This window comes from Ovis canadensis, chromosome 10 (assembly GCF_042477335.2).
Source record: "Ovis canadensis isolate MfBH-ARS-UI-01 breed Bighorn chromosome 10, ARS-UI_OviCan_v2, whole genome shotgun sequence".
Classification (NCBI taxonomy): domain Eukaryota; kingdom Metazoa; phylum Chordata; class Mammalia; order Artiodactyla; family Bovidae; genus Ovis; species Ovis canadensis.
Genome location: NC_091254.1, coordinates 48,118,692 through 48,135,270, shown reverse-complemented (window position 1 = coordinate 48,135,270; position 16,579 = coordinate 48,118,692). Strand labels below are relative to the sequence as shown.

The 16,579-nt window shown below is 46.5% G+C and overlaps 1 protein-coding gene and 1 non-coding gene across 3 annotated transcripts in view; one reads left to right on the top strand and one right to left on the bottom strand.

Moving 5' to 3' along the window:
• Positions 1-7,849: 7,849 nt before the first annotated feature.
• TRNAG-UCC (transfer RNA glycine (anticodon UCC)) lies at positions 7,850-7,922 on the bottom strand. The gene has a single exon. It is a non-coding gene; the product is annotated as a tRNA-Gly (tRNA).
• A 6,385-nt stretch (positions 7,923-14,307) lies between these two features.
• LOC138446887 (phospholipid-transporting ATPase IB) overlaps positions 14,308-16,579 on the top strand; it is a 480,129-nt gene continuing 477,857 nt past the window's right edge. For both annotated transcript variants that reach the window (XM_069602276.1, XM_069602277.1), the window contains exon 1: positions 14,308-14,764. In XM_069602276.1, coding sequence (XP_069458377.1) covers positions 14,689-14,764 — 76 coding nt within the window. In that variant the 5' untranslated portion in view covers positions 14,308-14,688. The remainder of the gene's footprint in view (positions 14,765-16,579) is intronic.

The following is a 16,579-nucleotide window of genomic DNA, read 5'->3' as shown; positions in this document are numbered from 1 at the left end:
TTCTATGATGAACCCATGAACATTACCGAGTGAGTTCCCTGATACACCGTGTAAGAGGGTCTCCAAGGCAGTGACCTACTAACTGATTGTGACTGTGGCTCACAATTAGTAAGCCATGAAGACAAATTAACAGAATGCAACCAGCATCTATAGATTTCAACCTGACCTGGCATGTTTCAGTAAGCCCCAGAATGAAGAACAGACAGTGTACAGAGGAGGGGCCTGGTTGAACATAGGGGAATCCTCAAAAAAGCCATACTGTGGACCAGGGAACATAGCCTCACAAACGTTATCACAGCAAAGCTGAGAAGACTCTAGGACCTCAAACACCACACTTCTGAAACTTGGATCAAAGATGATATTTACCAAGAAGATGGATGTGTGCTTTGAACACAATTATTTAAGCGTTCTAGCAGAGAAGGTGCTTCCAGAAATGTGAAGGAAAAATGATCAACCTCAAATGGAAGTGGAGAGAGAGGGGCATGTGGATTCAGCTGGAGCATCTGTCTGCTCTGCCCAAAACAAGTCATTCGGGAAAAAGTATAAGCTTGAGACAAAAAGATGAGCGCACATCCTTCTACTCCACCATTCATCTCGTCTCAAAGCTATGGTTTTTCCAGTGGTCATGTATGGATGTGAGAGTTGGGCTGTGAAGAAAGCTGAGTGCCGAAGAATTGATGCTTTTAAACTGGTGTTGAAGACTCTTGAGAGTCCCTTGGACTGTGAGGAGAGCCAACCAGTCCATTCTAAAGGAGATCAGTCCTGAATATTCATTGGAAGGACTGGTGCTGAAGCTGAAGCTCCAATACTTTGGCCACCTGATGCGAAGAACTGACTCATTGGAAAAGACCCTGATGCTGGGAAAGATTGAAGGTGGGAGAAGGGGATGACAGAGGATGAAATGGTTGGATGGCATCACCAACTCAATGGACATGAGTTTGAGTAAACTCCAGGAGTTTGTGATGGACAGTAAGGCCTGGAGTGCTGCAGTCCGTGGGGTCTCAAAGAGTTGGACACGCCTGAGGGACTGAACTGAACTGAATGGAAACATTTGTGGACAGGTGTTTGTGTGATTGGAGGTTTTCATTTTTCTTGGTAGATTCCTAGGAGTAAAATTCCTGGGTCATACAGTAAGTTTATGTTTAACTTTTTAAGAAACTGCTAAAATGTTTTCCAAAATTACTGTACTGTTTTACATTCTCACCAGCAACATATGAGGATTTAATTTCTATCCACATCCTCACCAACACTTGTTATTGTCTGTCTTTTTTAATTATAGCCACTGGGGTTTTAATTTGCATTTCTCTAATGACTAACAATGTGTAGAATTTTAAAATGTGATTCTGAGCTTTTGTATATCTTCTATTCAAACCTGTTTCATATTTTTAACTTGGGTCATTTGTCTTATTGAACTGTTTTGTGTAAGTCCTTTGCCAGATATATGATTTGCAAATCCTTTATAATGGTGTTTTCTGCAAGTGCAAACATTTTTTTATCTTAAGGAAGTCAAACTCTTTCCTCTTTATGGACTGTGTTTTTGGTATCCTGTCTAAGAATGCTTTACTTAATCCAAAGTCACAAAGACTTTGTTTTCTTGTAGAAGTTTAATGGTTTTAGTTTTTATATTCAGCTCTATGATCTATTATGAGTTAATTTTTTTATGTGGTGAGATGTAAGGGTTTAAATTCACCTTTTTATATGTGGATATCCAATTGTTCCAGCATCCTTTGTGGAAAAATGTTCCTTTGAGATGTGTGGAGTGAAAAGACATTTGCCTTCTTTCTAGGTACTATATAGATTTGTTACAGTGTCCCTGAAGAGTTTGTACATCAGCTGGCATATCTGTAGTCGTGTTCATACCTGGTTGTGTGTCTCTATTGATTGTCTCTAGTTAAAATAACCCTCACAAAGTTACATCACTTTGAAAACTGGGTGAACATTGAGAATCGTAACAGTCGCCTGTAATTACAAACTGGAAGCAAATCGGCAGTGTTTCTAAAAGCTCTGCCTTCACGGCCGGTTCACACCATGTCCACCCGCGTGCTTCCTGTTTCACTGGATGCTCCTGCTTTCTTTTGCATCTCCTCTTTCTTCAAGGTGGAGGGGAGTTTTCCTAAGTTTTCCACCTAGGGAGGATGTAGTGAGTCAGGACTGCCTTTCTGGGTGTGATGGCTGGTCGGGCAGGCAGGGGAAGGCAGCTTCCTTTCCCAACCTGTTTTCCAGATAATTCTGCCTTAAAGTATGGCTGACAGAGGGGTCCAGGTCCACTCTGCTCAGCTGTTCCTGGATGAGAGGTTGCCCTCTGGAGCACAGGCATCATGCTGTACTCTAGACCCCCCATCACTCGGGGAAAAAACAGTACACCTGGAGCAGACCCAGCTCCAAGACGCTTCCCATCCCCATGAGCATGTGTGTATACAGGTTACACCACACATGCCTGTGTCCCCCTCTGAGTGCCTGCCTTTCTCAGGGCCCTCCCTCACCCGCTCTGGTCACTCTCTGGGGTTCTTTCTGTCTGAGCTCAAATGGAGCAGTTCTGACTCTCAGGTCACTAGGGACAGGGCTGTGACCATAGTCAGCAACCCGGGAACTCAGAGCCTATCCTGATGGACCATCCAGATGAAGAGCTGCTCTGTTTTCTGTTTAAACAAAACACAGATGGTCAGATTGAATCTAAGGCAGTTTTCTCAGAATGGGGCAGAGGCTATGCATATCAGAGCCACCCAGAATGCTTGTAAAAAGGAAGATACCCTTGGGACTACCTGCCACAACTTACTGAATCCAGTTGAGGGAGGGGGATGTGTAAGAGGTGCTTTTCTTTGCAGAAGCTTAACACCTACTGGTACAGGGGATGTCACAGAAGGACATGTAGAACTAACTGACCACAGTCGACTGCTGTTGAATACAAGTGTGGCTCTTGATCCTTTGTACAAAATGGACTTTATTATGTTTGTAGTCATTGCATTTCAGAGTTTAAAGAGACTTACTGCTCATCAAAATAAGGCCAATGGATACGCAGTGGCTTGCCTGAAAAACCCATTTTTCTTTATTCCACTGTCTCTTTAGTGGCATGTCTATAAAAGTGCTCAAATGGGATGACAGACCTTTCACCCAAAGGTAGAGTGCAACTCACAGAAAGAATTGTGAAAGGGAAATGGGGAAAAAGAATTATGTATTAGTTGTCTTTCAAATTCATCTAAGCATAAAAGGTTAACTTCCTCTGGTGATGGAGAATATTCTGAGATAAGCAGAAAATGCTGACATAAACGTGAGTCTGTGAAACTTGTTTTACTCGACCTTGTAACTGAGTTTAAATTGTGAAATCAGATCTTAGTAGAAATCACATATTTAAAAGCCTTTATAAGTCTCTGAAATTTCCTGTTGATGTTTGAAATTTATCTTAGGTAGAAGGCTACTGCTCGGCTACTGAGACACTGACTCCTAAACTTCCTCTAAGAAAAGGAAATAATTGAGAAAGTGTTTGAGGAACTGTGTCATCCTTAAAGTTAGGAAGAAGTTACCTTATTTATGGAGAATTATATAAATGACAATAAGATACTGGTGGGGAATTTGTAGTGGATGGGCATTCTTTATGTCCAAGGTCTTAATTACTTCCCAGGGAGCATCACACAATGGACATAAAAAGGTCCAAACACACATAGGATACAGGTTTAGGGATTTGCGGTGTTTGTGATGGGAACACCATGGTCAATATACCAGCTGATGCTCATAAACACATTTCATTTTTGAAATAAAAAACTATTGAGGCACTTTGAGAAGCTTGGCTGTTGCTTTGTTTTATGTTGACAAAAACAATCTATACATGGGCTTCCCTGGAGGCTCAACTGGTAAAGAATCTGGCTGCAATGTGGGAGATCTGGGTTTGATCCCTGGGTTGGAAAAATCCCCTGGAGGAGGGCATGGCAACCCACTCTAATATTCTTGCCTGGAGAACTCCATGGACAGAGGAGCCTGGTGGGCTATAGTGCATGGAGTTGCAAAGAGTCGGAACGACTGAGCAACTTTCACACATCTGTATACAGCATTCTTTATAATAGCAGGTTCCAGGCAAATCTGATGACAAAGAACTGAAAGATTCAGAAATGGTGCGGGGATGTGTATTAATCAGTAATATTTTGGTTGCCAACAATACAAACCTTTCTGGTTTCAGGAGTGTTTGCCACACTTCAAGCTAGGTTTCCTTGCCTTTTCCTCCCTAAATCCTTCCTATGTAGAACTTCCAGAGTTGCACATTATCTGAAGTAAATAAAGGAATTTATTCAATCACATAAAGTCCAGTGAGTGGTCTGGGTTTCAGAAAAAGCTGGACCAATCAGGTCATACAATATTGTCAGAAATGAATCTCAGGGAATTTTCTGGCAGTCCAGTGGTTTGCACTCCATGCTTCCATTGCAGGGGGCACAGGTTCAATCCCTGGTCAAGGAACTAAGATCTCACAAGCCACTGCTGCTGCTGCTGCTGCTGCTGCTGCTAAGTTGCTTCAGTCGTTTCTGACTCTGTTCAACCCCATAGACGGCAGCCCGCCAGGCTCCCCCGTCCCTGAGATTCTCCAGGCAAGAACACTGGAGTGGGTTGCCATTTCCTTCTCCAAGGCATGAAAGTGAAAAGTGGAAGTGAAGTGGCTCAGTTGTGTCTGACTCTTCGCGACTCCATGGACTGCAGCCTACCAGGCTCCTCCGTCCATGAGATTTTCCAGTCAAGAGTACTAGAGTGGGGTGCCATTGCCTTCTCCATCACAAGCCACAGGTGTGGCCAAAAAAAATGAGTCCCAGTCTTTGCTACCTACACATGGTCTCTCCCAGTGGTACTAAGATGGCTGTTAGAAGCCCCAGACTTCACATCCTTCTTATAACTCCCTACAGTTTCTCTGTCCTCAAGTTTCCCTCTGTAAGTCTCTCTGTAAAGCCCTCTAGTTCCCCCTGCTTGGATCACCTTTTCCCCTGGAAGTAAAGCCAGGTTTGCAGGGAGACTTACTCTGGTTGGCCAGCGTGGCTCCCCTGGCCACGTATTTGTGGGAGAGGGAGGCTGAGACATTGTTAATCTCTCCCCCCAGACTGCTGATAGTAAAAGATGACAAGTCACAGATGTCTGTCCACTGAGGGCTGATGAACCTCAGAGTTAGTGGAATATGAGTTTTTACTCATAACGTATATGAGAGTACATGTGTTCGAATCTGTAGTTACCTTTTTTAAAAAATTGGAATATAGCTGATTTATAGTCTTGTGCTTCAGAGTATAGCAATGAGATTCAGTTATATATATATACATATATCTATTCTTTTTCAGATTCTTTTCCATTACAGGTTATAACAAGATAACAGGATATTGAATATAGTCCCCTGTGCTCTACAGCAAGTCCTGTTGTTTATCTGTTTTATTTACAGGACTGTGTAACTGTAATCCCCAATCCTAATTTATCCCTCCCCACAAAGCTGTATTTACCTTTGCTGGTCTTCGGTCAGCAGATGTGAAAGAAAATACAGAAGCTTTAGTAAAGTCCTTCCTTTTGTTTGTTTTTATTTGTGCTATTACAGCTTCTAGATTTTTTATTTTTTCAAATCTCTCTGTTGGAAGACCTCTTTGGAGCTGCAAGAGAGGAGAGTAATTATGAGTGTGACCCCTCAACACAGGTAACAAAGAGCTCGCTTTCTGGCTCCACGTTCTGACTACCTGTGTGATCTTGGGCAAATTATTCAGCTTCTCTAATCCTGCATTTTCTCATCCACACAACAGAGGTAATAATGTGCTTTCCTCTTCGTGTTGTTTTGAAAATGGAAAGAGAACATGCAAGCCAAGCTTTGAGCTTCTTGCTGCCACGGAGGAAGCACTCAGAACTGCTGTTGTTATCAATATTATGAAACCAGTTCATCTGCTTTTATGCCTGTTCACTGGTCATGGTTGCCAGGTTGCCCTGTTAGCTGTTGAATTCCCCAGCACTCAGCAGCAGGTGCTGTGTTTCCTTCAGGAGGGGCTTCATTCCCGACCCCACTGCCATCAGGCTCAGCCTGGTCACCAGCGCTTGTTCTGGTCACTGTCTGACTTTCACCCACTGCACTGTTCTTCTCTGTGGAATTCCAGCAAAGCGATACCTCTGAGCAACACCTTGTGCAAGAAGACACTTTTTCTTACTGTATTGTGAAAAATGAAAATATACCAAGAAGTATAAGAAGGAAATAAAAACCACCACCCAGAGGCAATAACAGCTAACATTTTAATAACTCACTCTTCAGATATGGGGATATGTGTGTATATATATGTATACACACACACACACATATAATAAATGAAAGTGAAAGTGTTAGTTGCTCAGTTGTGTCTGATTCTTTGTGACCCCATGGACTGTAGCCTGCCAGATTCCTCTGTCCATGGGATTCTCCAGGCAAGAATACTGAAGTGGGTTGCCTTTTCCTCCTCCAGGGGGTCTTCCTGACCCAGGGATTAAACCTGAGTCTCCTGCATTGCATTGTGGGCAGATTCTTCAATGTCTGAGTCACCAGGGAAACTCTCTATATATGTGTATTTAAAACTAGATCACAACATATACAGTGGCATTTTCCCTTTGTTCATTTAACATTTGACATTCACTTAACATAGTATGGTTTCTCAAACCATTAAATAGTCTTCAAAATTTTTGTTTTTGAAGGGAATCATTTTCTAGAAAGAATTTTGCATTATTTAAATGCTCATTCTTTTGTCGTTGGGCTTGCTTTTCAGGTTTTTGCTGTTAGGAATAATATTATTATGAGTATTCCAGGACAAGCATCTAAAATACTTCCTTTATTTAGTATTTTGTTTTTTTTGGCTGGGTGGTGCAGTTCTCAGGACCTCAGTTCCCCAACCAGGAACTGAACCAAGCCACAGCAGTGAAACCCTGGAATTCTAACCACTAGGCCACTGGGGAACTCCCTTTTATTAGTATTTTATTTTTTTGGCCACATTGAAAGTGTGATGTGCTCTTAGTTACCCAAGAGCAGAAACTGAACCTGTGCTCCCTTCAGTGGAAGCTTGGAGTCTTAACCAGTGGGCCACCAGGGAATTCCCTTTATTAGCATTTTAAAAGTTGTGGTCTAGTTTCCCTGAAATATATACATACATGTATTATATATATTAGCATTTTAAAAGTTGTGATCTAGTTTCCCTGAAATATATATGTACATATATTATATATATATATAAAACCTCTCTCTGTATGCATGTGTATGTGTGTCTGTGTGTGTGTATATATATATATATATATATATATATATATATATATATATATATACTCAGTCACTCAGTCATGTCTGACTCTTTGCAACTCCATGGACTGTAGCCCACCAGGTTCCTCTGCCCATGGAAATTTCTAGGTTAGAATCCTGGAGCTGGGTGGCATTTTCGACCCCATATATATATATATATATGTATACACATATATACACATGTGTCATATATATACACCACATTTTCTATATCAACTCATCTATGAACGGGCACTTAGAGTGCTTCCATATCTTGACGGTTATAAACAATGCTGCAATGAACATAGCAGTGCCTGTATCTTTTCAAATTAGTGTTTTCATTTTCTTCTGATAAATGCCCAGAAGTGGAATTGCTGGATTGTATGGCAGTTCTATTTTTAATTTTTTGAGGACCCTCCATGCTGTTTCCATAGTGGCTGCACCAATTACATTACCACCAATAGTACATGAGGCTTCCTTTTTCTCCACATCCTCACAACCACCAGTTCTTTCTTTTTTTAAACAAAATATTTACTCCATCTATTTGACTGTATCCTGTCTTGGTTGCGGCACACAGGACCTTAGATCTTAGCTGTGGCATGTGGGATCTAGTTCCCTGACCAGGGATTGAACCTGGGCCCCCTGCATTGGAAGCACAGAGTCCTAGCCACTGGACCACCAGGGAAGTCCTGTATTTCTTGTCTTTTTGATGACAGCTATTCTTACATATGTGAGCTGATCCTGTTGTTTTGATTTGCATTTCTCTGATGATTAGTGATGTTGAATACCTTGCAAGAGATTTTTATAGACCAGAGTGAGCAGGAACAAGGAAGTGATACTGGGCATTTGCTGATCGGTTAAGTTGTTGTTCGGTCGCTACTTTCCCTGTAAGGAACAAAGGAAAGTCTTGGAGCGGACAGAAGACTTGTGCTGAGCAGACAAGCCCTGATGGGTGGATGAGGCTTTCGTTTTCTGGGAGAGTCAAGCATAGAGCATAGAAATTTTGTCAAGTTTCAGTTTGCTGATGTGGGGCTTGGCATAAGCAACTCATCTTGGGGTTAATCTGGTTATTTTAACATTTGTTGTTGTTGTTCAGTTGCTTGGTCCTTGCAGCCCCACGAACTGCAGCAATCAGGCTTCTATATGCTTCACTATCTCCTGGAGTCTGCCCAAACTCATGTCCATTGAGTCTGTGATAACCATTCTTTATCTAATCTTTTGTGTCTTGCTTTCATTCAGCTTCCCTCACAGCTCACTTGGTAAAGAATTCGCCTGCAATGCAGGAGATCCTGGTTCAATTCCTGGGTTGGGAAGATTCCTGGAGAAGAGATAGGCTACCCACTCCAGTATTCTTCGGCTTCCCTGGTGGCTCAGTTGGTAAAGAATCCACCTGCAATGTGGGAGACCTGGGTCGATCCCTGGGTTGGGAAGATCCCCTGGGGAAGGGAATAGCTACCCACTCCAGTATTCTGATGTGGAGAATTCCATGGACTGTGTAGTCCATGGGGTCGCAATGAGTAGGACACAACTGAGTGACCTTCACTTTCATTCAACATCAGGCTCTTGAGATCCATCTTGTTGTACACAATGGTAATTGCAAATGCATCCCTTTTACTGCTGAGTCATATCCTATGAATATATTACAGTTGTTTATCCAGTTACCTGTTGGGTTGTTCCCAGTGTGATGTTGTTATTGTTCTTAGTTGTTAAGTCATGTCCAACTCTCTGCAACCCCACGGGCTGTAGGCCACCAGGCTCCTCTGTTCATGGGATTCTCTGGGCAAGAATACTGGAGTGGGTTGCCATGCCCTTGAGGGGATCTTCCCAACCCATGGACTGAACCCATGCCTCCTATATCACAGGCGGATTCTCTACCACTGAGCCACCAGGGAATCCCAGTGTGAAGCTATTATGAGTAAAACTATTAATGTCCTCTTACAAGTCTTCTCACAGGTTAGTACCTAGAAGTGGTATCTCTGGATTTATGGAAGGTGGATATTTAACTTCTACAGGGACTGTGAATGTTCCAGAGTGGTTACAACATTCTACGCTCTTACCAGCAATGTCTGAGTTCTGGTTGCTTAACATCCTCCACAATAATTTAGAGTCATTTATCCTTGACATCCTGTGGCTGTGTAGTGGACTACTATTTTTTTAAAGATTGGAATATAACTGATCTACAACGTTGGGTTAGTTTCGGGTATACAGCAAAGGGCATCAGTTACACGTGTATCCTCTTTTTTGTAAGATAGTATTCTCATATAGGTCATTACAGGCTATGGTGTAGAGTTCCCTGTGCTGTATAGTAGGTCCTTATTAGTTGTCTGTTTTATAAATAGCAGTGTGTGTGTGCCAATCCCATTGTCCCAGTTTATCACTCCCCTCATCCTTTCCTTCTGGCAACCACATGTTTGTTTTCTACATCAGTGACTCTATGTGTCATAAATAAGTTCATGTGTACCACTTTCTTAGGTTCCACACATGAGCAGCATCACATGATATCTGCTGTGATGTGCATTTTCCTGAACAAGTTGGGGCTGTTCTTTTAGTTGTGAGCTGCAGGAATTACTTATCCGCTCTAGATCCAAGTCCTTGTCAAAAGGGTGCATTGCAAATATCTTTTCCTGGTCGGTGAATGGCCTATTCATTTTCTTGGCAGAAGAAATGACGTTTGATGATGTTCCGTTTATTACTTTTTCCTTTTCTGATCAGGGCTTTTTGTGGCCCAGAACAGGAAGTATTTTCTCCTTCATTTTCTTCTAGAAGTTCTCTCTGCTTAGGTTTTTACTTTTAAGTCTGTGGTCCATGTTTAGTTCATTGTTGCGTATGGTTAAGGGGGTCAAGGTTATTTTTTTCCTATGAACATCAAGTTGTCACAGCACCATTTATTGAAGACTACCTTTTCCCTATTGAATTGCTTTAGTGCCTCTCAAAATCACTTCCCCACATGTGCAGGTATCTGTTTCTGGGCTCTGTCTACTCCCATGCCCACACTCCAGTGTCCTGAGTAGTGTTCACATTCAAATAAACCTGAAACCAGGCAGTGTAAGTCCATCAGTTCTGTTCTTTGGGAGCCTGAATGCCTTGTTTTCAGTGTGAAGGTTCTGCACATATTCCACTAATTTTTCAGAAAGTATTTTATGATTTTGCTGCACTCAGGACTAATACTTTATGAAAATCACTATTGCTTCCTGGTAGTTCTGATAGACTATATTTCCCAAAATGGCTGCAACGGTTTCCAATCCTCAGGCTCTTGCAGACTCCCGCCGCTCTCCCATCAGTAGATGGGGTCTCCTCTTTCCTGTCCCCTGGGACCGACTGGGCCCTTGTGGCTGCCTCAGTGAACGGGATGTGGTGGGAGAGATGGTGCATGATTTCCAAGGTCAGCTTGGAAGGGCTGACAGAGTGTCCACCTGCCTCTCTTTCCTGGGACCCCTGGGTCCAGCCAGCATGTTGTGAGGAAGCTGGGGTTACCAGGAGCGGCCATGTGCAGGGGTCCTGCTGCAGCCAGCCTCGCAGCCACAAGTGAAAGTGAATGAATGACTGAGGGGGAGGGCCTGCCACAACTGCCGCTTTGTCATCAGGAAAATAGATGGGCAGTTCTACGGCAGGTTGCTTTTTCTTTTCTTTTAACATTTTATTTATTTTTATTTTTGGCCACACTAGGTCTTTCTTGCAGCTCTCGGGCTTTCTCTAGTTTTGACAAGAGGGCTCGACCCTTCCTTGTGGTGCACAGGCTTCTCTTGCTGCGGAGCTCCGGCTCTAGGCTTCATGGGCTCCAGCAGCTGTGGTTCATGGGCTCCAGAGTGCAGCCTCAGTAGTTGTGGTGCATGGGCTTAGTTGCCCTGAGGCATGTGGAATCTTCCTGGGCCAGGGACAGAGCCCATGTCCTCTGCAATGGCATGTGGATTCTTTACCACTGGACTGCCAGGGAAGTCCCATATTGCTTCTTCTATGTCTGGTGTGGTCCACTGCTCTCTAAAAACAATGTGTAACATTGAAAAGAATCTGGAGGAGTCATCAAAATGCATTTGCCGAGTTCTTAGGAAGCCCACCATAGGGGAATAAAGATTTCTATTGAATGTTCTTCCTTCCCAGTTGTTGTTGTTCAGTCAGTAAGTTGTGTCTGACTCTGTGACCCCACGAACTGACCCTTTGCCTAATCCTGTCAGGGTTGCTCTTTGGTTTATTAGTTTATAGATAACATCAGAGGAGAGCTGGAAAGGAAATTGGTCTGGGGACCAGAGGGAAAGGAAGGAGGTTAGGGACTGGTGGCTTTCACTGTGTTGGATTTGTTTGTTCCCTAAACTGGGGAGTAGAGGTGTGCGAGCTAGCTATATGCTTATCTGTGCCTTTTTACATGCCATATATATGCCTTTCCTTTATAAATGTCTATAGTACGTCAAGGCTGTATACTGTCACCCTGCTTATTTAACTTATATGCAGAGTACATCATGAGAAACGCTGGACTGGAAGAAACACAAGCTGGAATCAAGAGTGCCGCGAGAAATATCAATAACTTCAGATATGCAGATGACACCACCCTTATGGCAGAAAGTGAAGAGGAACTAAAAAGCCTCTTGATGAAAGTGAAAGAGGAGAGTGAAAAAGTTGGCTTAAAGCTCAACATTCAGAAAATGAAGATCATGGCATCTGGTCCCATCACTTCTTGGGAAATAGATGGGGAAACAGTGGAAACAGTGTCAGACTTCATTTTTTGGGGCTCCAAAATCACTGCAGATGGTAACTGCAGCCATGAAATTAAAAGACGCTTACTCCTTGGAAGGAAAGTTATGACCAACCTAGACAGTATATTTAAAAGCAGAGACATTACTTTGCTGACTAAGGTCCGTCTAGTCAAGGCTATGGTTTTTCCTGTGGTCATGTATGGATGTGAGAGTTGGACTGTGAAGAAGGCTGAGCACCGAAGAATTGATGCTTTTGAACTGTGGTGTTGGAGAAGACTCTTGAGAGTCCCTTGGACTGCAAGGAGATCCAACCAGTCCATTCTGAAGGAGATCAACCCTGGGATTTCTTTGGAAGAAATGATGCTAAAGCTGAAACTCCAGTACTTTGGCCACCTCATGCGAAGGGTTGACTCATTGGAAAAGACTCTGATGCTGGGAGGGATTGGGGGCAGGAGAAGGGGACGACCCAGGATGAGATGGCTGGATGGCATCACTGACTCGATGGACGTGAGTCTGAGTGAACTCCGGGAGATGGTGATGGACAGGGAGGCCTGGCATGCTGCGATTCATGGGGTCGCAAAGAGTCGGACACGACTGAGCGACTGAACTGAACTGATAGACATGTATCATATATAAACGTGTGTTTGTTGTTAGTTGTGTCCGACTTTGCAACCCTGTGGACTGTAGCCTGCCAGGCTCCTCTGTCCATGGGATTTCCCAGGCAAGAATATTGGAGTGGGTTGCCATTTCCTCCTCCAGGGGATCTTCCCGACCCAGGGATCGAACCCATATCTCCTGTGTCTCTTGCATTGGCAGGTGGGTTCTACCACTGAACCACCTGGGAAGCCCATCCATGTGTAAAAGGTAGACATGTATACGTATACCTACTATGAACATTTTTAAAAAGAAATGAGGTTTTAATTTGAGGAAAAGAAAGGGTTAAGAAGTGGCTTAAAGTCTTTTTTAAAACATTTATTTTATTTATTTGGCTGCACTGAGTCCAGAGAAAGAAATGACAACCCACTCCAGTATTCTTGCCTGGAGAATCCCATTGACAGAGGAGCCTGGTGGGTGCAGTCCATGGGGTCGCAAAGAGTTGGACACAACTGAGCGACTCTTTCACTTTTCATGAACATTTTTAAAAGGAAATAGGGTTTTAGTCTGAGGAAAAGAAAGGCTTAAGAAATGGTTTAATGTCTTAAAAAATATATATATATTTCTTTGGCTGCACTGGGCCTTAGCGGCAGCCCGTGGGATCTTTGATGTTCCTTGTGGCAGGGAGGTCTTTTAGGTTCGACATGTGGGCTCTTCAGTGGCAGCATGTGAACTCTTAGGGCACGTGGGATCTAGTTTTCTGATCAGGGAATGAACCCAGGTCTCCTGCATTGGGAGTGCAGAGTATTAGCCACTGGACCACCAGGGAAGTCCCTTGAAGTCTTATTTATAAATTTATTAAGATGAACTCACCGGTAGAAACTTTTAGGATCACCCCAGCAGTTGTGATGACATCCTAAGAAAACATCTTCTGCCCCCCTGAAGCTTAGCCCTGCAGTTCAGAACATGTCCTCTTCCTCAACTTCCTGCTAAAGACTCATTGCTTATCAGGAACCTCTTTTGTTTTGTTTTAGGGCCCAGAATAGGCAGGAATCCTACTTGAAGCTGAAATTCCCAGCCCAGTTTTCAAAGCAAGTTATCCATCCCTTCTGCATTTTTTTTCCAAGGATGGAGGTAGAGGCCAGCCAAGGGGGCGCTTGGCACCACATGGCTTTGCAACTGGGGGAGGATTCTCTGTGCTGAACTCTGTTCTTCGTTTATGTGTTTTGAAGCTTAATGATCGCATAAGTAAATGCTGGAGCAGGCTCTTACGTCATTTTGTGTGTGTGTGTGTTCATTTTGAAATCAGAATTTTATCAGATATTAAACAGATTGCGCCCCCTCTCCCCTACACCCTCCCCCCTCCCCACGCCTTTATGAAACTGTGCCCATGGGGACCAAGCCCAGTTTCAACATTAACAATAAAGTAAAAACAACCAAAAGTAGATCACGTGATCTTGGACCAGTTCTCTCACCCCTCAATGATTCTGTTTCTGTGGCAGAAGGTGTGAGTGTGTGTATGTGTGTGTGTGTGTGTGTCCGGCGTTAAGCGATGCCCACAATTTCTTATAGTTTTAACAGGCCACCAGCTAGAGCTGGAGGGAGGTTGTGTCGTGGTTGCTGGGGGGGAGGGGGGCGGTGGTAGTAGTCTAGAGACCCAGGACTTCACTGGTGACAAGGCCACCATCGGGCACCTTAGAAATACCTGTTCCTGTGAGGTTCCGCATAGGCCCCAGCAGACCGGACACGGAAGAAATGGAAGAACAGAAACTGCGGGGGAGGGGGCGTAAAAAGAGAAAGCAGGCGTCCTGACCGCCTCACATCAGCGCCCCACGGCAAGGGCAGAGAAAACCAGAGACAAAGTCCCTGAGGGGCGCGCGTCCCCGAGGCGAACCCCCAAAGCACGGATCCCCTGCCCCGCCCCGCGCCTTCTCCGCACCTGCAGGCGTCCCGTCCTGCGTGACGTTCGGCGGCTTCCCGGAGCCCCGGGCCGCCCCCCCCCGCCCCCGCCCCGCACCCCGCAGCCCGGGCGCCGCCGCACTAGGCGCCGCAGCTGCACGGACGGCGCAGCCCCGCGCAGAGGCAGCCCGCTCCCGCCCGGCGCGCCCCCCATGGCCCTAGGGCCGCCGGCTCCGCGCCCAGCCCCGCGCAGCGCCCGCGGGGGGCGCGATGCCCAACGGCCCAGGCCGCTCCCAGGCTCTTAGGATGTCCCTGCCCGGGAGGCCACGGATCCGCGCGTCCGTGGGTGAGAGCGGGGACGCGGACTGGGGGGTTCTGGGCGGGGGCGCGGGCGGAGTTGGGGGGCGGCGCGGGCGGGGCGGGCCAGGGGCGCGGTCAGGACACAGCGCCCCGCCCTCCGTCCGCGCCTCCGACCCCTCCCCGCGCTGCGAGGCCGGGGCCGGGGGTGGGGGCAGGTCCCCGCGGGAGGGGGAAGGGAGGGTCCCGGATCAAAGCCCCGGCGCCGGCTCGCCTCCAGCTCCGGCCATCGTCCCCCCACCCCCTACCCGCGTCCCCTCCGCGGTGGGCTCGGGGCGGGTGGCGCACCAGGATCTCGCCCCTCTGGCCTCGCCGCGCGTCTTGCTGCCGCAGAGCTGGGGTGGGGGGCGGCGGGGCACCCGGCTCTGTGACTCCCTGGGGACCCCGCGGCCGCGCGCAGCGACGCCCGAGCCGCTGACCCCTCCCTTTCCCACCCGCGGGGGCCGCCTGGCGCCCCCGCGAGCCGGCGCTGCGCCTCGGAGGCCCGGTCGTTAGAGCCGCACGCAGCCCGGCGCGTTGAGGACGGCCTCGGGCCGCCAGTCCTCAGGAGCCGTGTGTGGTTTGTTATGTAAACGTGTGTAGGGACCACAGGCTTGTGGAGCTGGATGTCACGTGATGGGGACGCAGCCTGCGCTAACGACACCCTTCGCTCATGAAGCATTGAAAGGGCGCTTCAAAACGATTAGGTTTCGTGCCACTTTGGGGCTCTTGGCAAGTTTGTAGGTACATACACGCAGGTGCAGGGTTTGCGGCTTGGAGCTGGGTTCGCTGGTGGTAGTCTCTCGTGGATTATGTCTGAGAAAATAAGCATATAAAAATAAGTGACTTCCCTATTCCTGTGGCTGAATAATGTGAAAGAGAATTAGCTTATCAGACAGTCTAGACCGGTGTTTCCGAGGCTTGAGTGATGTCCCGGCAGAGAATCCCAGCGACAGAGGATCAAGGGGCTGATGGGCTGAGACCAGACTGCGAGAGTCCCGGGGTCGGGGGAGGGCGGATGGTCCCTGTGTGGGTGCCCAGGGGTAAGGGGGTACAGCTGCCTTGTGTTTGAAGGTAGGACCTGCAGCTCATGATTAGGATGAGGGTGTAAGTGAAAAAAGAGACACAAAGATGGAGGTTTTGGGTCCAAAAAATGGTTGCTGAGATGGGGAAAGGTTGGGGAAGAGCAGAGTTCTGTTTTTTCGGTGGGGAGAGGGGGTCAGGAGTTTGGTTTTGAACCTGTGAGGTGCCAGCCAGAGAGCCCAGTGGAGACAGGCAGGCCGGTGTACAGACCAGAGGAGAACTATGAGGATTGCCCAGCAGGACAGGCTCTCAGGACGGGTGTGACCAGCACTCACTCAGGCCGCCATCTAGAAAGAGTCCCCAGTTTGCCTTCAGGCCCTGCCCTTGCTCTGTCGGAAGTCTTCCTGATTTTTGAGCCAGGGGCATGCACTTTCATTTGGCTCTTCGCCCTGCCGATTACGTAATCCGTGTATATAGATGTGGCCAAAATGAGAGGGGTCCTTGCCCAGAGCCCTGGGCACTCCACATTTCAAGGTCAGGGAGATGCAGGCGGCAGCAGGGGGCTGCGAGGTTGGCCAGTGAGCTCAGAGGGAGCCAAGAGACTGTGTCCAGAAAGCGGGGTGTCGGACTGGGCCTGGCATCACCTCGGGCTCAGGACAGGTGAGGCCTGAGAACCGTCTGTTTGTTCAGCAGCAGGGAGGGGAGGGCATCAGTGACCTTGCAGAAGCTGTTTCTGTGTGATCCCGGGAAGAATGTCCGTAAGAGATGAAGAGGACAGGCGTTGGAAACAGCTTGACCAGAA